This window comes from Cydia amplana, chromosome 7, assembly GCF_948474715.1.
Source record: "Cydia amplana chromosome 7, ilCydAmpl1.1, whole genome shotgun sequence".
Lineage (NCBI taxonomy): Eukaryota > Metazoa > Arthropoda > Insecta > Lepidoptera > Tortricidae > Cydia > Cydia amplana.
Window position 1 is genome coordinate 6,862,696 of NC_086075.1, and position 23,581 is coordinate 6,886,276.

General features: G+C 36.7%; 2 protein-coding genes across 3 annotated transcripts in view; both read right to left on the bottom strand.

Moving 5' to 3' along the window:
* The window catches only part of LOC134649432 (serine protease nudel), a 246,051-nt gene that overhangs the window by 124,684 nt on the left and 97,786 nt on the right, over positions 1–23,581 (bottom strand). The window lies entirely within an intron of this gene.
* The window catches only part of LOC134649435 (acetylcholinesterase-like), a 71,446-nt gene that overhangs the window by 24,637 nt on the left and 23,228 nt on the right, over positions 1–23,581 (bottom strand). The window contains exon 2 of the mRNA XM_063504186.1: positions 4,949–6,265. Within this exon, the coding sequence (XP_063360256.1) occupies positions 4,949–6,134 (1,186 nt within the window). The 5' untranslated portion in view covers positions 6,135–6,265. The remainder of the gene's footprint in view (positions 1–4,948; positions 6,266–23,581) is intronic.

Genomic DNA, 23,581 nt, shown 5'->3' on the forward strand with positions numbered 1-23,581 from the left:
TCTTGTAGTAATTTTGGCAATTATACTTTTTTTAAGAATGCAGGGAATTCAATTTTAAATTCTCTGATTATTTTTTTTAATTTTTTTTACAGTCTAGACTTTGATTTATACAAATAAAAATGTAATATATAATGGAATAAAATTTCTTAGAACTCTGAGCGGCTAGAGGATACCTACTAGATACATACTGCCGTATTCGAACTTCAAGATATTCACAAGAGACGACACTTACTAGATCCATTCTAGATACGTTATACATAGTTTAAATATCAACTAATTCTCTTTTGCAGCGCAATTCGGGCAACCAATGTTACTTTTACGATAGATCGTGTTAGATATCTATTAGATGTGAATTAGATCTCTAAGTAATATCTTGTTGAAATCGTTCAAGTGTATTAGTGTAGACAGGTTAGATCTTAAACATATTGTTATCGTATCTTGGCGATGTCTAAAAGATGTCTATTACAAAATCCGAATCGGGCCCATATTATGTAATTCAAAAGAAGAGTACATTCATTACATTTTAAGTTATGGATTTATTGTTTTTCCATGCATTTTTTATCAAAAAATGGCATATAATTTGATTGGCCTTTAAAAATAAAATCAAGGTTGTTTAGAGTGTTTTTTTATTTATACTTTTGGAAATAGGTATAATAGCTACAAAAGTAATAGAAATATAATAGAGTAATATAATAGAAAAAAAACCGGCCAAGTGCGAGTCGGACTCGCGCACGGAAGGTTCCGCACCATCAACAAAAAATAGAGCAAAACCAGCAAAAAAACGGTCACCCATCCAAGTACTGACCCCGCCCGACGTTACTTAACTTCGGTCAAAAATCACGTTTTTGTTGTATGGGAGCCCCACTTAAATCTTTATTTTATTCTATTTTTAGTATTTTTTGTTATAGCGGCAACAGAAATACATCATCTGTGAAAATTTAAACTGTCTAGCTATCACGGTTCGTGAGATACAGCCTGGTGACAGACGGACGGACGGACGGACGGACGGACAGACGGACAGCGGAGTCTTAGTAATAGGGTCCCGTTTTTACCCTTTGGGTACGGAACCCTAAAAACAAGCAACAACGGTTGCACTCCGGGAGTGCCGATAGAAATGAAAACTCACCTCACTATGTTACCGACGCCCGGTAACACGATACATACGGTTAGCGGAGGTATTCTATTTATTTATTATATATTATTATCATTCTCAAATAAGATCACACTTTTTCATTGACATGTTTATTTAAGTACATACTGCCATGACAACGTCAAATTATTTGAACATAGGTAAAGAGTCTTGAAAAGGAGTCCGCAACATAAATGTCAAATAACATTGAGTTTTTCTTTATTGATTTAAATGCCATTTAAATTATGAGTGGCTACCTTACGGGGCTTACGGTTACGTGATCGCCTTACGCTGTCTCGAGTTTATCATTTTTTCCCCACCTCAAAAAGTGCCCAGCGCCGTTAAAGAAGTTTTCACTTCAAAAATGTGAAATTAATGCTTAATAAACACTTTCTACCAAAATCATTTGGAATATAATCAGTTAAGCCATTAATGATTTGTGATCCAAAAAGCTTAACTACGTACTTATTAAAAAGAATTAAGTACCGCAAAGATATCTCCTTTTGCTTCTAAAAAGCTATTTGTAAAAGTGGGATAGACGCCCCACTTTTTGAAATTACTTTATCAAGTATACTAAGAGATATCTCTCTTAGTACAAAAAGCAAGATTCCTTATTTGTAAAACGGGTAGGTACTTTGGTTTATTATCTTCAAATTTATGAAAGGAATAAACATTGTCTTTGATATTTCCAGAGTATTAGCGATTTTTGCGGACCTCAAAATTATGGGACAACTATCCCAGGGGATATTAAATCCATGTAAATTACGTTTAGGATAGATGCCCCGTCGAGAAAGAGGACATTTATCCTGCAAAAACTTTGATCGCACCTAGCCATCCCATGCAATTGCACAGAGACATGCAACACGGTCAACTTAGTTGTAGTTGCAGAGTCTTACTAGGGTTTGCTCCCGGGAAATACCGGTACCGAAAGTACCGGGAATTCCCGGGATTTAGAGTCAAGCAAAGAACCGGGATTTCAAAATTAAAATCCCGGTACTCCCGGGATTTTCGGGACTAAAATTTCCGGTTCAATATTTGACTGTTTTCTGTTACTTAGCATGAAATATCATGTTTTATAAAGAAAATAAATATATTTCGTCAATCTAAGGCCGATGGTAATACTTTTACGGCTGATCACTACATTAAAATAAATTTAAAAAAAGTGAATAGGTTTGACAGTGCCGACAATATAAAATTGCGTAATTTGATACTTTAAGGGCATAAATGTTTGTACGATAAATCATTTTATACGAACAATTAGTTATTTCATATTTGTATACTAACTAGAAGCAAAAATAGAGACAATTTTGTAATTAATAAAATACTACTTTTAATTCAAATTCAAACACGGTATAAGAAATTCACATTATGATAATGATATTTAAAAAAAATTAAATGAATTAATAATTCTGGCTGAATAATTTCTTAATTTGTCGTATTGATAGTTATTATATGTTCGAAGGTCCACAGCCCATTTTGAACGCATGCGAAAATTATCATTTTGTTTATCCTTTTTCACAAAACGTCTTCAGCCACGAGCCACAATTCAGTTTTTGCCAATCAAATCAACAAAGATAGTAAAAATATCATGTAAACTGTCATTAAATAGAACTTGCTAACTATGTAAACAAACCGCCATACTAAAATTGACACTGAATGTCAATTCACTAGTAACTTTTGTTTACATAGTTGGCAAGTTCTATTGAATGACACTTTAGTTTAGGAAAAAAAAACAAATTATATTAATGATTGTGTGACTTAAAGACACATATTATGGTACAAAAGAAGTGTGTACATTCGCTGTGCTACTTTTTTATTGTTTTAAGAAAGATTCGTGGCCGTTTTACGCTTTTTTTTACTGAAAATTGATGTGAAAACTGATTTTTGAAGGCAGTCCCGAAAGTACCGGAAATACCGGGAAATCCCGGTTCCATTTTTTCCCGGTACCGAAAATCCCGGTTCTTTTAAACAGTACCGGTTCTGCAATCCCTAAGTCTTACGATAGATAAATAAAATAACATGTGTTTCATTCGCGAAACTAGAGTAATTGCAATCAAAGCAACTATACCCTCAGGGCATCTATCCCAGTTTTACCGTATACATATGAAGGTACGGAACCCTACATTATGCGTCTTCCAACAGCGACACGCGCTTTAATTTATTAATGTAGTTACCTAATAAATTTACATTAACTTTCTTAAAGAAAAAGTCAACAGGAGGAGTTTGTCGAAGGCAGACTTACTTGCACTGTAGGCGAGCGTGAGGGCAGATCCAGATCCTCACGTTATAAAAAGTTTATTTTATTACATAAAAAAGAAAAATACGTACATTTCTTACACGTTGACGGTTTTTAAATAGTGACTTACCCCCCCAAGTGGGGTGCGTGGCAACAGCGTTCCACCCGGGGGGGAGCGTAGCTACGTGGGCGAGTCTGTAGTACTTGATAGTACGTCTCTAGAACCGTACAGCTATTGTTGTGTCTACATTGCTCTACGCATGCGTGGACAGGACCCGTGTTCTCATTGCATACCAAACGTAAGCGAGCATTCGCCTCTAGCGAAGTTGTTAGAGACCGCTCGAGATTCGTAACAATTATGAGTATTCTGAGATCACAATTAGATTAGCTGGCCCGAGGCGAAAGCTCGCCAGCTCATTAGGCCACGGATCGAGCCGGGCAGGTGTGCACTGTGTACAGAATTGACCTCGAAATCTATAAGACGTTGTAAGTGTACGCGACACCTGAAAAGTTTTTTAAATCAATGCTCCGCAGCTGGATTATCGATGGATTTTACGGTATATTTTCTAATAGGTACCTCAGCATAATTTTTGTGCCTTTTGTGGGTTTTCTTCTACGAAAGAAAGATTGGACTATAATCCCAAGACGGCTTAAAGCGGGTTAGGGACTTTACATACGCTTAAGTTTTTCACAGGCAACGCAGGTTTGCTCTCGATATTTGGCTTAGTTGAAAAGCTAGTTGATATATAAGGTAGAAAAACTCATTGCCAGGATTCGAACTAAGAATATTCGAATTTTTAAATCGGACTGCTCGCCTGAACTGCTCGGCTTTCGTTATTTAGAACTTCCCATCAGTTTTTTTTTTCAGGATCAAAAGGTAAGTTATTAATAAAAAACAACATTGTAACATTCTTTTTTAGGTATTATACATGAGCCGCTAGCGCTGATTTGTGCTTACAAAATTCAATGCACTTATTGGTGAATGTTAGATGCTTTATAACACGACTCAAGGTCGTATCCAATTGAAGGGATGTTTACAAAAACAACATAACTGCTTAGAGCGGTTAACACTTTTTTAAGAACATTGTTAATTGTTTCAGGTGTCAACCAGTGTAGTCAGTTATGTTGTTTTTGTAAACATCCCTTCAATTGTTAAAACAGGATTGACCTCTAGGGGTTTTCTAACACGTGTTTCCAACTGTACTTAATTTGCGGCACGTGTACCGTTGTTGGAGGTATACTTATTTATCAACTCCAAGTCCTTTCGGGTGACAAGGAAAAACAAAACAACGCTGGGAAATAGGTTTACCTGACCTTTTTACCACATCATTGGTAGGTACAACCAACATAATTATAGCCTGCTTGATCGTAAGTGTAAATATACGAATATGGGACTATGCCCCAGGTGACATTAGGTTTCGTCTAAAATGTATGTAATACCTGTGTAAGTATTGTAAATATATATTAAATAAATAAAAAGTAGGCATATTAAAATAGCGTGATTATTATACATATGTACTTACATAACAATGACACCTAGAAGTATTTTATTTAATGATTAATTTTAAGAGTTTAAAACGTACCTTCATCTTGATTACTTCCGAGCAGCACTTCAGTGTTGTGGATGCTACCTTCCTTCATCATAGTGTCAGGGTCTTTCGGTAAAAATACGCCGTCGACAGTCGGAGCTGACGGAAATCCTAATATTCCCGTATATGAATTCCATTGTTGCACGGAAATCGTTTTTGCATCTACTCCTCTCATACAATCCATCACTAGGCTCGGATCAGCGGACAGAAGACTACTGTTACAGTTACAATCGTCAACTAACACTTTCCCAATATCTTGAGCGCGTTCGCCTGTCATCCAACTCCATGGTGCGTTCAAGGTTCCCGACTGTAATATACCCCTCTTGAACAATCCCTTCATCTCTGGTGAAAGCATATGCAAGCTCACGCTTCCTCCTCCAGCTGACTCCCCAAACAGTGTAATCAAGTCAGGATCACCACCAAATACCCGCGCATTGTCTTTTATCCAACGTATTGCCAGTTGCTGATCCCAAAGTCCCATATTACCTGGCGCTTCTTCGCTGCCCGGCGAAAAGAATTTATTCAAGTATAAAAATCCAAATGCTCCCACCCTGTACTGCATGGAAGCCACTATAACGTCACTTGACGATGCCATAATATCAGCTTTATATAAATCAAGGGTTGCTGTCCCACTCATATACCCTCCACCGTAAATCCACACTAGTATCGGCACTTTTGGCCTCTCAGCCAGAGGCTTATCTTGGTGATGGCGCACTCGTAAATGCTGAGGCACCCAAATATTCAAATACAAACAATCCTCTGATATATTGGTGTTAGGATTCCACATCTCTTCACCTTCAAATCCAGGAAAATACTCATATCGTTCTTGATAGCAGCTATTGGGCATAGCGGTGGCATCTAGAACACCGTGCCATGGTTCGACTGGAACTGGCTTTCGAAACCTTAGTGGACCTAGAGGCGGTTTTGCGAATGGTATGCCGGTAAATATATGTACCTCACGACCCATGACCGTTTTAGCATAACCTTTAACGAGACCACTCTTAGTCTCGACGACAAGTGGATCATTGTGAAAGTTTTTTGGAGCCGGGCTAGTGGTGGGTGTAGTTTGAGTAGTAGAGGTGGTAGTGTCATGGTGGCTGGCCCATGATCTTCCTCTTACGCCAGACAAGAGGAAGCATACTAGTAGCTTCGTGATTACGATTTTGGTATTGCATGTCATGTCGACTGTCTATGCTTTCAGTTGCTCACTAACGAGTCATGTTGGATTGTAATCGGAAGTAGTCAGCCAGTTTGATCAGGCGTTTATTGAAACACATTTCTGTCCAATCGTCGTTGTTAGTGCGGTAGTACCTGTAACAGAAAAATAAGTAACAATTTAAAATAACCCTTCTTAAAAGTCATAGCTCTTCTGTTACCTTAAAAACACAGTAGGTACCTTTAACATTAGTGTTTATAAATTGAGATTAAGTTTGTAAGTAGATTAAGTTGTATACCCATTGTTATAAAAAAATCTTAACATACGTATGTAGCTACTATTAATTTTACGTTATACATAAAATAAAGATAAAATATTAAATTTTAAAACAAACAGATACGTCTGTGAGCGATACCACCAATTTTTATATTAAAGGAAAAACTGGAAAAATTACGCTTCCGGCAGGATTTGAACCCGCAACCTCTGAAATCCGTGCTCAATTCACCAATTGAGCTACGGAACGGTACGGGCTGGTTACGGGTTCAAGTCCTGCCGGAAGCATATTTTTTTCTTTTTTTCTCTTTAATACCGTAAAACGGGGTGAGTATGTTTCGCGGGGAGAGGTGGGTTATGAATTGGGAGAGAAGGTTTGAGAGGGGGGTGAGAAGGGATTTTAAGGCTACTGCAACAAAAAATCGATCCAACAATCTTCCAAAATCACCTTTGTATGAAAACCCCTCTCACCCCAAATACGAGGCACTACGGGGTGAGGTGGGTTTTCCTCTTTATCGTCAAAGTTATGAAATGGAACTACCCAAAATAAAATAAAAACTAAAATACAAACGTCCGGAACACTTATTATATATACCATTGAGTTTTCATATGTAAAAATATAATGTTATCGAGGTTTGAATTTCAGTTTTGACCCTACTCACCCCATTTTACAGTACAAAACTTCCACTGCCCAAAATACCCCCGTATAATTTTCCCATACGTTTGAGCAATAAAAAAAGGGTTTATAAAAATATGACTGACTGTCTAATAAGATGAAGAATGGAAGGATAAATATAGTGGGTATATTTTTCACATAACTTTTTACATGACTGTAAATGCGCCATAAAAAAAAATATATGTGTGCGCACCCGTTGAGTTTTGAATTTGTTATATTGAAATGCCATCATTCCTACAGTGTATTTATTGAGTGATATCTTAGTGACACTCGTTTTCCAAGAATTGAAATTTTCGGCAGATTACAGGAAATCATTCGCATAATATGTGATCCGTTATCTGAATTTGTAAAAGATCGCGGGTTTTACTGGCATGGAAATGGTAAATCAATCACAATCAGCTAGTTAGATAGAGTGGGGTTGACGGGTGTAATGGCCTTATCCGGTTAACTGATAACTGATAATAAACGCTGATGGTGGTCAGGAAGGTCAACACTATTGTTTTAGTGCCATAATCTGATTGAAGGGGAAGTTAATGTAGGTATTCTAATAGGGAGTATTACTGAAATGTTCTGCCGCCAGATTGGTCAAACCAATTTGTCAGTAAATAAGAGCAAAAAATACTATACTCATCCTTTTCTTTTGGGTGCTAGTACTAGCGTAAGACAAAGATAGTATGATTATTTCTGACTATGTTTGAAATGAGACAGTCCTTTGACAAACTATAGTACCCATCGTAAATCATAGAGTAACTTATATTTTAACTGTTTTTAACAAGTTTTCACCGACAATAAAATATGAAATTGATACATCAAGGCGGTTAGGGCCTACCGGGAAACGCGAAAAGTTCGCTTTTCCCGGTAGCAAGCTGCCTCTTTATCGCTCGAATATGCAAGAGCAATCTGCCTCTTTATCGCTCGAATATGCAAGAGTGATAGAGAGGTTAGATAACAAAATTTCGACTCTCTCGTTTGTGATAGACCCTCTGATTGAATACACGGGTTACTTTATTTACTATGGCAGACACAATATTCTTGCCGAAAAACCACTTTCCCCCTACGATTTAGGAAGCCGGAAATTCATGAGGCGTATACGAGTAACTTACGCAGTACCATTTGTGCCCGATCGAAACCCACGTTCAACAGATAGTCGATCTAAACTTATTATCAATTTACGGAAAGGAAAGGTTCTGCCCGGGCTGGGCTCGGACGAGAATGGACATTATTTCATCAAGCACTTCGATCGTTCGCAGGGGACCTATAATCCGTTCTCGGGTTTGGGCAACGCAAATTTTATATATCTGGTTATTCGTTTGTCTCAGTAGCTATGTAAAGGTGACAGTCCATTTCCAACCGCAACTGCACGAAGTACTGTTCATTTTATTATGGAAATTGACAGTAAAAGCGACGCGTTCAGTACCAGCAGTGCAGCTGCGGTCAGAAATGGAATGTTACCCTAAAGCAAACAAGATTTTAATAACCCTCAGAGATAGTAAAAACAACAGCAATGAACATTAAACTTTATTAACGTAAACGGGACTTAATCGTGTGTAACAGGCGTATTTTTTTTTCATTAGATAAAGGATCGAATTAATATCCTATAGTTAAAATTAGAATACGTCGGTAAGTTTTAAAATTACCTACGACGTTTTCTCCAAAGTTGATATCAACATCTTCTAGCTGCGCCAGTTTTTCAGTTCAGAGCTTTTTTATTGAACAAACATTTAAAATTTGGTGCTGGTGAAAGCCTACCGCGACATCAAACGCACCAAAGTTAACATTACAGTCTTAATAAATGACTGTTGATATTATTACCCTCTAACATCTGCCAAAATGTACATTTGAGTTCACCTAGGTTTCCTTACCGAAGAGCAACTGAGTAAACATGAGCGCGTTCAAAATATCTACATACGATTGTTTGTTTGTTTTGGGTTTCTTTCCTATCTGCACTACCCAATGGTGTTATGTGAGGTGTGCCTTAATAAGTTATTATATTGTATTGATTTCAAACCAAATTTTCTTTATAATCCTCCGTCATAAAAATATGGGTTCCCTTTGTTTCCCATAAAGTTTTAAGTCATAGTATTACTTGTTATATTATCATTAGTCATAAAATTGAAACCGTTAACTTTTCAGGATTTTCGTAAGGTTATCCTATAGATAGGTTAGGTTAGGTTTGTTTTATGGCAATCCTGAAAAGTGACAAATGTTTCTGAACCAAATGAATTATGACTTAACGAAAATGCGGGCAAACAGTTTTTGGGAAACAATAGAGACGCTAAAAATATTTTTCAAAATTTAGAAAATGTACCGAAGATACTACGAAGAATTTCACTGCATTATCGGTCGTCAATAAAATTATCCTAAACAGATGTAATTAAATTCTCGCAATCCACGCCGTCTGAATATACCTATAATTTCATATTTGCGTAACATTTACTTTGCCGGTTTCCCTTGACCCATGTTTCAGTTAATTATAGAGGGAAGTAACCGTAATTCTCATTAGATTTACGTTCGTGAACTATGGCATATGAAATACATCAGTCTTAATTAACAAAGTATGTGGAAAGCGGGAAACCTGCCTCTGAAAGCCGCAACGCTAGCGCGATTGGCTGAAACTACCTATTCGTATACCTACCTGGCATAGTGGGTATACCTATTTAGATTTTACAGATATGATATTGTTTTGATATCATCTATTGTGCAGAGAGTATTAAGTGAAAACACTCAATAAAACTTTCACTATATGTTAAGCTTTGCAGGAAATACAACGAAAGCACTAGTAGTAGAGTCGTTTTGATAGTTCGAAAAAGAAACTGATTTGACTAATAGTACCTATAGTTCGTTTTTTTAGCGTTTTTATTAGAAAGAAGGTAAGCTATCTTGACATGTTTTTTAATTGAAAAACGCTTTTTATAAATCAGTAACTTATACTTATGAAAGCAGAAGAATATAAATGATCGTATTAGATTCATAATTGTTACATAAATATTTGCCGTGACTTATTTTTAAAACATGTTTTTCAATTAAAAGACACATCAAGATTGTTTACCTTTTTTCTAATGCTAAAAAAACGAAGTATAGTCACATACCCCATTATAAAATAACGTTGAAGTCTATCAATCTGCTGGTTAGTGGTTAAATACGAGACTAGCTGCAGCCACCACAATATTATTAGGGTGTAATGAAATTACTATTAAATCAATGTTATACTATAAAAATCTGAATACTTACGAGGCGCTATTCTACGTTTTTTTTATAACTTTGCCCCACCACTTATAAGAAAAACTTGTTCAATTATAAACCCTATTCACGCGTAATAGAGTACGAATTCAATTGATTCCCAACTCAACATTTTAATTTATTTTACCACTTTGGAAGTGTCTCTCGCGCAAACTGTTCAGTTTAGAAAAAAATGATATTAGAAACCTCAATATCATTTTTGAAGACCTATCCATAGATACCCCACACGTATGGGTTTGATGAAAAAAAAATTTTTGAGTTTCAGTTCAAAGTATGGGGAACCCCAAAAATCTATTATTTTTTTCTATTTTTGTGTGAAAATCTTAATGCGGTTTACAGAATACATCTACTTACCAAGTTTCAACAGTATAGTTCTTATAGTTTCGGAGAAAAGTGGCTGTGACATACGGACGGACAGACAGACGGACAGACGGACAGACAGACTTACAGACATGACGAATCTATAAGGGTTCCGTTTTTTTCCATTTGGCTACGGAACCCTAAAAACATTATTTGTGTAAAGATATCTATAGGAATGCCTGGTAATTATGCCGGCATCATAAGTTTCACAACTCTAAAATAAATACATAGTTTTCCAGAACCCTTTCATTTCTGCTAACTCTAAATAGTTATTTCTCAATCGAAAAAATATCTCAACTTTTCCAATAGAAACTTTTGATACCTAGCTGAATAGATTCATCTCATGTATTTGATAAGTAGTGTATATCGTCAAGCCGTAGGTTGAGATCAGCGGGTGACCCCAGGGAGCAGTATTCGCTGTAAATTAACTTAGGGTTACTCTGTATGCAGACTGTCGCGCTATCTAACGAGGTCCGAGACCTCTTACCCCCTACAAGTTTACGAAATAGGTTGTCGTAGCTAACTTCCATGTAAAGACGTACTGCTACTAAATTCTTGTATCCGCGGAACCGGTAGGGCATACTCGGAAATAATTGACACCCTGTATGTTTCGCTCGGAAATTAGGTCAAGCCGCGGTTCGAAATTTAGATAATGGTACTTGTTGGGCTTAATGACGAAGTTTCAGCGCTTTATATATAAACTTTGATAAATTGTTATTGAAGACTGTTTCGTAACTGTAATGGTACAACCATAACTTGAACTTAATTCCTTTTGTTATTATTACCTATATGAACTTACTTGCCATCCATAAAGTTGTAAAAATTAATTATTTATTCTCCTGTGGATAAAATTTTTAACGTGAACATGCCGTTTTGCTCTTAAATTAGCAAGCAACTTCCTTTTTTAATTTTAATATTTATTTCCTGCCATAGCTTTTATTATATAGGCGAATGTTTATTTTTCTTGTCTGACTCAGTGTTAAATTAATTGCTGTAGAAGAATAACTATTTAAACAAAACAAACCCTTTTTGAAATTAAATGAACCCGAAGGCCGTTCTGGAAATTAACCACAAATTAAAATTGATGAGCCTAAACTGTTACGAACCTTGAAAAGTTTTCACATTACGTATTCCACGTAGCTACACCATTCGAACGCAATTTTAATAAAAATATATTTATTATTGCGTTCAAATCAACACGCGATCATAAAATGAACCTAATATTAACATATATTTACTATACAACCCTTTAGAAGTTGGGATGCGACGAGAGTGCCGCGAGAAAGACTCGGGGCTATCAAAATGCGTACGCAAGGTATTATGTGCTACCTGCCAAGCCTACGAAACATATTACATTTGATTGAAAGGAAAGAGAAAAAATATATAAAGTAACCCAATAAGGCAGGCAGAGACGAGAAAAGTGGCGGTGGTGGGACGGGAAGAGGCGGCGCGCGCCGCTCGATAAATCGATGTGGCAATACAATGCTATGCGGTGGAACGGCCTTGAGGTTGCAGCCTGCAAGACACACCCCCGCTCCATTTCTCAAGTTCACTGCCAACGCATTGCTTACAAGTACCTAGCCAAAAGAAAGGAACTCTCACCGCCCTAATTTTATAAATGTCGGGAAGTCGGAGCGCACTTAGTGGCTTTCGCAGTTTGACGTTAATTAACGCGAACACTTAGAAAAAGTTTGTAAGCATACGTATTTTATCTTTTATTACCTATATACTGACCTAGCAACAAGCTGAGATAGCTCGAGCTCGCCCCTGCTCCCTAGCGATGGGACCTTCTGAATAATTACTTCGACGACGTCGAGGAGCGACTCAGGCATTCATGCCTCATCCGGCATGCAAACTGTCTCCAGAGCTGATGATTGAGACACGGATTCTGATATTAGATTATAATTGGTTATGGTTATATTTGCATTATTATTCGTTATGTAATGAACCTACATTGTTACGAGTTAATGACGATGCTACGATACCTTATCTATCTAATCTAATACCTTTAAACGAGCAATTCTTGTTTATTTATTTATTTATTTATATATATATATATATATATATATATATTTTTTTTTCGGGGATCTCGGAAACGGCTCTAACGATTTCGATGAAATTTGGTATATAGGGGTTTTCGGGGGCGAAAAATCGATCTAGCTAGGTCTTATCTCTGGGAAAACGGGCATTTCCGAGTTATTATATGTTTTCCGAGCGAAGCGCGGTCACCCAGATATTTTTTATTAAAGCGCATAAAGCGCCTCTTTATTCACCTCTACAAAAAAAAAACATAAATGTCAAAATTTATGACACGAATAGACAGAACTGCAAAAACCGTGACACTAACAATAAACAATAGCCAGACAGCTAACCGAGCTCGGCTTACGTTCAACACCGCCGGGCACTACGAAGGGTGGTGGTATTATTTTGAATTAATGTATACTCTAAAATTTTTAACATTGAACCAGCATTATGAAAGATTTCTCATATGTTTATTGTCAATGCATAATTATAATGGAACATATCATAGGTAAGCATTTTAAAGTATTTTTTTTTCCATTTGTTGGTAAACCAACAATATTCACCTAGGCTTCGGTGGTAAAAGGCAGTGATTTTTAACAACTCCCCAGAGTTTTTTCGCAAAGTTTGAATTAGTTTTACGCACGAAGGCATAAACAGAACATGTTGGGAAAGTTTCAGTCCTCGTTCCCAATCTCATTTTCATGTAAATAAATCTGCTAAATATTCTTTTTGGGAATCATGAAAGCAAAAAATTAAGTAAATAAAACCTTATCATTGCAGTATAGAGTTTCATTTGCAGTGCGGATTTATATAAAAAAGACGACATGACCTAGAGTCAGACCGAGAAAAGTCTGCAGGGATTTTGATAGCCCACGCAGTGCAAGTGTCATTTTAAACGTCAAACTTCTATGAATTTATGACGTGTAATAATAATATATTATAATAATGTATTATTATAATATATTATGATTATAAGTATTTGTATTATTTAATATATATTATAAGCCGCTTCAAGGTCTACAAGTCTTTCACGCCAAAATACATTGAACGTCTCAGCTCAGAAGTTTCAGTTCTCATTAAATTTGAGTATTCGCAAGGGAAATTAACTGTGCATATTACACATGCGCTGTAACAGTTTCTTTTATACTAATATAGGGAGAATAGCTTCGTTAGCTTGCATTTTTGATGAATCAAGAATACAAATGTGAATAAACGGCCTCCTAGCTGGTTCGAATCCCGGTCGGGGTATTCATTTGTGTGTTTATCACAGACATTAGTTCCTGAGTTATGGATGTTTTCTATATATTTAAGAATAGAATAGAATAAAACTTTATTTTATATTTATGTTACAGAATTATGGCCCGCCAAGTGCAAGCAGTATTATTTTACATATTTATGTCTTAGATATCAAAAAGATCTAATGTAAAGTAAATGGGGCTCAGTATGTTTAAGTACCTACGTATTTATAATATATCTACTTCTTATATCGTCATCTAGTACTCTCAACACAAGCCTTATTGAGCTTACAGGGTTTAGTTGATTTGTGTAAGATTGTCTCATAATATTAATATTATACATATAATATATGCAGATACATCCAGAAATCCCCTAGAGTCAATATCAGCAAAGTTAGTCAGTAATCCGATTTAGCTTAGAATTGAGCAGAAGCGCCGAGAAAGTTAAGCGATTTGGCCATTAGCCACCTGGGTCTTTGTTTAAACGCTTCTAGGAATCGGTTTTCTCCATGCTTCATTATTTTAAACATTTTCTCAAAAATGTGATGCCTTACGATCCGGTTCTCATGAAATAAAATATCGATTTGTTTTTAGTAGCAGTTTTATGGCATTAAAATCATGTCGAATGACCGCCATATCACGTAAATATTCAACTATCTAATTAGCTACCTATTAAATTATATTGTCTATCTATTGCGTTAGGTATTTACTTGCGTGAATTCAGCATCACCACATGTTACTGAGTCAAATTGCTCTCAAAATTAGGACGTGTCACGTATGAATTCATTTTGTTAGACACGGGATTTTATGCCTGTTGGATTTTATGTGACTACCTTTCCACGCCTTTTATCCTGCTTTTATCTCATTTTGTTTTACATAACTGTCGTCACAGGGATACGTCGAGTTCATTATAAGCGATGAAAATTACGCTAAAAGTGAAGTCATTTTGATAACGGTGTAATAATAAATATATATATTAACACTGATTTAAACTTTCACGATTTTTACACATTATTAAATTGTACAATTGTAATTGTACGCGATTAAGTCCCGTTGTACAATTTAATAAATATATATTATTATGCAGATGTGCATCCTAGTAGATAATCGTTCTTATACTTAGCAATGATAAAGCAAAGATGCGGCTTCCAATGGTCGTGAGCTTGCACCAATTTTTAGGGTTCCGTAGCCAAATGGCAAAAAACGGAACCCTTATGGATTCGTCATGTCTGTCTGTCTGTCTGTCCGTCCGTATGTCACAGCCACTTTTTTCCGAAACTATAAGAACTATACCGTTGAAACTTGGTAAGTATATGTATTCCGTGAATTAACCGCATTAAGATTTTCATACAAAAATAGAAAAATAACAATATATTTTGGGGGTCCCCATACTTAGAACTGAAACTCAATTTTTTTTTCATCAAACCCATACGTGTGGAATATCTATGGATAGGTCTTCAAAAATGATATTGAGGGTTCTAATATCTTTTTTTTCTAAACTGAATAGTTTGCGCGAGAGACACTTCCAAAGTGGTAAAATGTGTGTCCCCCCCCCCCTGTAACTTCTAAAATAAGAGAATGATAAAACTAAAAAAATATATGATGTAGGTACATTACCATGCAAACTTCCACCGAAAATTGGTTTGAACGAGATCTAGTAAGTAGTTTTTTTTAATACGTCATAAATCTCCTAAATACGGAACCCTTCATGGGCGAGTCCGACTCGCACTTGGCCGCTTTTTTTCGTAGACTGTCTCTACGATCACTGTAAGATAGGTACCGGTAATTGATAGGCAAATGTCGTGAGATAACCGGACTAATACCAATATGGTTTAATATCCCCTCTGGGTTTTACGATCGGGTTGTACTGGCCTTAAATCATACTCCTAATAAGTATTAGTACCAAAACAAAAACGTAACAACAATAGTGCTGAAGTGGCCTTGTCGTTTGAACTTTAATAGCCAGCAATTTACAACTGCCTACAATACTAAATTACGTGGAGAATGAACACGAGAATAATAAATCAAAGCATTGCACGAGTAACTCGCGTTAAGGCTGATTTACACGTTTTCAGTAGCTGCCACCACCACTCACATTACTTGCTTTTACTAGTACTGTGTATACACTACCAGTACTAGTTACCATTACATTTACATTACATTCCATACCACACGTGGAGTCAATTATTTAAACAAAAGTGACACGTGAAACTTTTTAGAGTAATATCGGTAGTGGTATTTTACTCATTTGTTCGGGCGCCATCGACTCACGACTGCTCGGACTAGTAAGATACATACACTCTTACGAGGCGTTAGAGAGGGGTCTTAATTAATTATCATCTTCCTAGTAGGTAGTTACAAGCTTTTTATATATTATTTATATATCTGAACTTCCACTTAAAGGGAAACTAAGCTTTATTTGGATTTGGGTCCGGTTTCCTCAAACCTTATGTATACTCGTATATAATAATCTAGTTAAAATATGAGCATATCAGTGACACAAACAAATTAAAATATTTATCTGGCCAAATTTTCATTACTCACACTCACTGTTACTGTTAGTATGTAATACTCACAAGTAAAGCTCCAAAGAGAATTTTACGTGTATCAGATATTTAATGTGATACAAATCAATATGCCTCATACGATGCATTTGCCTCATGAATTATTTAGCAATGAAATAGGAAAGATGCCGTCGCGTCTAGCTTTTCCATTACATGGGTGTTATGTCCATCGTCCATTAAACTTGGATGAGTCGAATCGTCATAAGAACCAGTATTAATTCGTTCTTCGATTTTAATAGTTGTTAGAGATCTCCAGGTACATACGTTACATTGGTCCGCCAGAAAATTTGACTCGCTCGCTCTTGCAATCGATGGGAATATAACGATAGCGGAGGATTGTACAGGCTTGGGAAAAATGATTTTTAATAAAATATTAGTAGCTTTGATGCGCATAGACGTTAATATAAATGAAATATTTTTAACGATACGTGAATATTGAATATAATATGATAAATCTTATAAATAAAAATAATAATATATGAACTAGACAATACTCATATTTACTTAAATTTTGATTATGTTAATGTATATATTATGTAGGTACTTGATTATTTACTACAATAACTTGGGTATGTTACATACCCGCCATGTAAAGTTTTGTGTCATTTTATAATTTGTAACTAAGCAATGTTTAAAATATAGAACATAAACTCTGACATGACTCTGACACTCTTTTTTTTTCCTCAACCAGAACTCATTACAAGTATTACAACTAAATATTGAGTACCTAGCATGTAGGTTTGAATGTACATACTACCTTTTCTTTTTTGTAACAGTTTAAAAGTTTCAAAGTTGAATAATAAAGATACTGTATTTTCGGAGTCTAAACTCAAAATTTGTGCACACACGCCATAACATCATTTCGAGGTTTGCGAAAATTGTAACGTTGTTGTTTATATTTACATTTCATTACACTGCAAATAACGTATTCATCGCGAAACGTTTGAAACATCCATTAAGCACAGAACAATACGAACCTCTTCCGTAAATAAAAGTTTTTACCGCTCTGACGTCATTACTCTGCATAATACGGCAGATGCAAATAGGTAGTCTATTTATGGGCGACCTATCTTTACACGACCTACTTTCAATGACCCTAGAAAATTATATTCATTTTTCTGCTAAAATTAGTCCGGAGGATGTGACGGAGGAACAGGGATTGGCAAGACGTGGGCGAAAGCCAATGTATTTAACCCAAAATGGACGAAGCCTGGTTGAGACGAGAAAACTCATCTCTATTTCTATGATTATAACCGTTCTATCTGTCAAGTGTTTTATGTGCACATATCATGATAAACTCTAAAGGTGACAGTCCATTTCCAACCGCAGCTGCACTACTGTCAATTTTACTATAGAAATTGACAGTAACAGCGGCGCGTTCAGTACCAGTAGTGCAGCTGCGGTCAGAAATGGAATGTTACCCTAAGGTAAATGTACTGGTGCTCGACGCGGTCCCAGTACATGTCATCTTGAAACTTAAGTCATTTGTCAACAGAGGTGACAGCAGGGTGACATCTACTGGGCATTAGCATGTCAAGCACTAGTACGTTTTCCCTATATAATGCGTTCAAAACCCGTAATTTGCGGCATTAAATAGGCTTAAAATTATCACAAACCCGTTCTCGTATTTTAATGCCTTTCATTATGCATTTGTAGTAAACACATACACTAGCGACTACTCTCCGCCCTAGTTTGCTATTTCCAGTTGATAACATACAAATTTTATGAGCACTTAATCTGAAAGCTGGATATATCAGCTCAATTATGTACGGATGTTCTGTCAAATTGAATAATTGAAACGATTCACGTGCAGAGTGACCGGAAAATTTAACCAGAAATATACTTATACTTCAAGGTTTTAGCGATTTTTTTAACCATTTTTCCAAGCTTGAAGAGAAAATAGAAACAGGGTTGGATATAAGGCCGCGAGGCCGCAATGCCATTTATAAATAAGGACTTGGGATACATATTCTATTAATATCTAATTCTTTACAAGTTTTTTATGCATCAAGTTTTACACACCTACCTAGATATTAAAACTGTAATATCTCGTCATATCAATTTTCGCCAGGAGTTGTATGTTAAATACAATTCATTATGATTACCCTACACGCGTAAAAGTTCATTAACATGCAAATATAAATTGAAATTTACAAACAGGGCTTTCGCGATTGTAAATCGACCAAGCTTAAATTTTACGGCTTTCATAGTAAAGCTACATGAGTAAACAACACAAAAAGATACCGAGCGTTGTAAAGAAAATGTCGTTTCCCTCAAAATCACGTTAATTTGTTTTGCGTGTCCATTATTATTAAAACGTAAACCCAGCCCGATCGCTATCGAGATCCGTACAGTAACTAATAGCCATGTAGCTCGCCAGTGCTAAGCATCAATTTAGGCTTTTCAACTGTATGGACTATTATTTGGTTCAAGTTAATGGCAAAAGGCGGAGGTTGTACTTAATAAAATTGATATTTTTTGTGTAAGTAGGGGAGGTAAGGTAGCATGGGGCACTTTTTTACTTAAGTCGTAATAAAACCGTTATTATTATTGAAATATCAAAGTATAGTTACTGCAAAGTAGGGTATCATTTAAAAATTCATGAGTTGTACATTCTGAAACAATTTTTATTTTATTTTTACAATGAAAAAAAATATATGACTGAAAATGTAAAACTTACAAGAAGAAGAAAGAAACAAATTACACCACAATATAGAAAAAGTAGATAAATGTAGAAATACATAAAACATTGGACCCTAAAATAGGATCTCAACTCAGCATGATGCCGCGGCCATCCATGGCGCTGGTTTTCAGTGTATTGATTTTTGTGGTTTATAGTTTATTGTTGTATTAACAACAATAATAGTTTATTTAACCAACTTACACTAACAGATATAGGCACCAAACGTCATTACATAAGAACTGTCATATACCTATAGTACCTACTAAAGAAAAAGTGGCCAATCTCTCCAGTGGCGGAGGCTGGACTAGGGCTCGCGGTCGCGTCCGGATTTCGTGCACCCGTTGCCGGGGCCCCGTTCTCGTGCTACACGAAACCGGATTTGTGGCCCGTTCGGAACGGGTAATTAGGGTCCGTGTAATTAAAGTCCGTGTACCCGTGTTACCCGTGTGTCCGGATCCACGGATATTAATTACACGCGGGTCCGGCCCGTTCTCGACGTACAGTGACGATCGGACGCGTTCTTTTTAAGAACGAAGAACGAAAATTAGTCTCAAGAACGAAAGATAAATATTTAATACTAGCTGTTGCCCGCGACTTCGTTCGCGTGGATTTGTATGTTGGTGGTAATATATTTTACATGAAAATAGAGCATTATGCAGCAAAAGATAGCAGTCTTCTTCTTCTTCTTTATTTGCCATGCCCTAACAAAAGAGTAGGTACAACCGGCTGACTTAATGCCGCTAATGGACCTAACCTCAAAATTAGTAAATAAACTTTTTTTGCGTTCCTCTAAATTTTTCCATGAGTGGAAAGAAATAAATATTTCATTTTTCACAGTTTATAATGAACAATAACAAGCAAAACGAAAAAAAAAAAACAGAATATCAACAACTAGGTAAAACTATAAATGCAATTCAGATTAAAAACGTTGACCGGCGGTGTGGCAAACTCAAACCTTATTAATGACTAATGACTCTAATGAGTACTTGTCAGTTCAAAAGCTGCCCCCTCTAAAATAACTGAATAAATACCACTCTTACCTTGTTTGTAAAACAGCACGGGCAGCACGGCTAATTCTTCAACTTTCCAAACAAAAGGTATGCCTGGTAAAATACCAGTGTCAAAGGGAATCAGGGTGTCAGTGTTAATATTATTAGTAAAAATTGCCACGGGGAACCATTATTCCCTTTATCTGCACGTGCGACGTTAATCCTACTTACTTCTTTACTACAAAACAAAAGGCTGCTGCCCTAATATGTAGATAACGAATAACTCAATAGTTCTTTCACTTAACACGACTTCAAAGACGTTTTATTTATTTTAAGTACCTATCTCTATAAATATTTAGTACAGATAGTTAGGTACCTAAATACCATAAAAATAATTAATAATTATGAAGACGATATCCAATTGCATCTGTCTGCCTAATCCTGATTAAAATAGTAGTAGTCGAGCTATTGGCAACATAATATTATTATAGCATAATATACTTGGTAGTAGACAACCTAGAGAGGAAACCTCATATGATTAAACTAATACAAAAAACACTGTACATAAATAATAGGCGTTAAAGCTGTAACATAATTAAAAAAAAACCTTTATTATTCTCTAAGGTAATCTATATATAACAATAAAAATCTATACATGAGTTTTCTAAGTTGTAAGCCATAATACATATTTTTCTTAGTTTTCTTAAAATAAACTGTTTAATTTTTTTTATAAAACCAGTAGTGTGCCGAATTATGGTCTTACAATACAAGAATACTGTAGGTACTAGTTTTGTATTCAATAACGCCCTTACTGAATATAATCATTATAAATATAACCGATGCAAAAAATATAACTCGACATTGATTCAAATATATTTAAGTACCTAACCCCTATTCGTACGCAATACAACATAATTTTTAACATTTTATAATGAATTAATGATACCTAGGTACTTATTTCTTTCAACTCAAAACTCAAACCGGCCCGCGTGGGTCGGTCCACTCAGTCCGTCGGCGCTGTGTATTCAATACCCGAACGGAGCCGAGATTCGGATCCGAACGCACTACACGGGGGAACGGACTACACGGGGGAACGGACTACACGGGGGAACGGACTACACGGGAACGGACTTCGACGGGTTCGAGTAGTTCGGACGCTTAGCACCGGCGGGGCTAAGAACACGGACGCACGGGTTGGCGGGTAGCACGGATATCGGGAGCCCTAGGCTGGACCCGTCAATATTTTATAAAATTTGATTTGTTCCCTAGGTTGTTTCTATACGCTTGTTACTTGCACTAACACAAGCCGTAGCGCCTTTTGGTAGCTGTTTATAGCAGGTCTGTAGCTTACGATTACACCTACCAAATTATTAGATTAATGACATACAATCTTACGATTAGTGCTCGTTCCACGAAGGTTATGCGGCTTGTAAACCGGTCGATGTTTACTGCTCTAGTAAATTATAGAAGCCTATAGGAATTTAATTTAATGGTAAAACCTTTTTTATATCGCGTTAGGAGCATTAGTTGACCCGTATTTTAATACGTTTTGCGTCAATGTTACCTAGGTTTTGTGATGACCTTGACATATAAGCGTATAACTATTTTCCTAATGGTAGAATTAGGGTGTTGTTGTTTAATTTCCGACGCAGTTTTGATCTTAATTACGGCTTATTTATTACGATTAATCATCTTTTGAAAAGTATTTAGTATCTCTAATTTGTGCATGTGACAATATAATAGCTTAAGTCAGCTTCAGCTTTATATGTTACAAATAAATTTAAATTTTTGACTGTACCTGCTATAACTTGACGGCCGGTCTGGCCTAGTGGGTAGTAACCCTGCTTATGCTGTCCTGGGTTCAAATCCAGGTAAAAGCATTTTTTTGGGTGATGAGCACGGATATTTTTTACTGAGTCATGGGAGTTTCTATATTTATTTTAGAATTTACATATTATACATATCGTTGCCTAAGTACCATTACACAAGCCTTATTGAGCTTACTGTCAAAATAATCGGGTGCGTTTTGTCTCCCCTGTACGCTCTTTTACTGCGCTGCTGGGATGAGGGGACTATTCCTCAAGATATGAGAGACGCCGACGTCATTACCCTATATAAAGGCAAAGGAGATAGAGGTGACTGTGGTAACTACAGGGGCATTTCCTTGTTAAGTATTGCAGGAAAGGCATTTGCAAAAGTAGTTTTACGAAGACTGGACGCTTTGGCCTCTCAGATATGCCCCGAGTCGCAATGTGGGTTCAGAGCTGGTCGTTCAACTAATGACATGAGTTTTACTCTTCGGCAACTACAAGAAAAATCTCGCGAACACCATGTACCGCTGTATATGGCCTTTATTGATCTAAACAAGGCATTTGATACCGTGAGTAGGGAAGGTCTATACGAAGTACTGCGCGGTATTGGATGTCCTCCAAAACTTTTGTCACTCATCAAGTCCTTCCATGATGGCATGAACGCCTCAGTTTTATTTGATGGCGAAAAGTCGGCGCCTTTTTGCGTAAACCGTGGAGTCAGACAAGGCTGTGTGCTGGCACCTACCCTCTTTAATATCTTCTTTTCGGCGCTTCTTCTGACTGCGTTTGAGGATTGTGACGTCGGAGTACATCTGCATACTAGAAAAGACGGAAAACTGTACAATATTAGTCTTCTCAAGTCAAAAAATAAGCGTCTAGACATAATTGCTAGAGAACTTCTGTATGCGGATGATGCTGCACTAGTTGCAAACTCTGAAAACGAACTCCAGGAGTTGGTGACGCGATTTGGTCGCGCCTGTCGGCTGTTCTCTATGAGTGTGAACACCAAGAAGACTGTCATCATGGTGCAAGGCGTAAACCAATCTCCAGAAATCAAGCTCGACGGTGCTGTACTCGATGTCGTGGACCACTTCTGTTATCTTGGCTCTACCACCACTCAGTTACTATCTAGCGACAAGGAGATAGATACTCGGATAGGCAGAGCATCAACAGTTTTCGGGAAGCTTTTTGGGCGTGTATGGAGAAAACGTATGCTCACTACATACACCAAAGTCCTTGTATACCAGTCCTGCGTCCTAAGCGTATTACTGTATGCATCGGAAACATGGACTACATACGCGAAACAAGAACGCAAACTCAACGCTTTCCACATGCGCTGCCTGAGGACTATACTTGGAGTCACTTGGCAGGATAGGATTAGTAACGAGGTGGTACTTTCAAGAACGCATTGCTGCAGCTTAACTGCTATGTTAAAGCAGAGAAGGCTCCGCTGGCTCGGACACGTATATCGCATGGACCCTGAGAGACTACCACGAAAGGTACTGCTGGGTCAGATAGCGGGCATAAGGAGACCAGTTGGGCGTCCAACTCTACGATTTAAGGACTCCTGTAAGCGGGACATGAACAGTTTTGGTATTCGAGCCGACGGTTGGGAGAA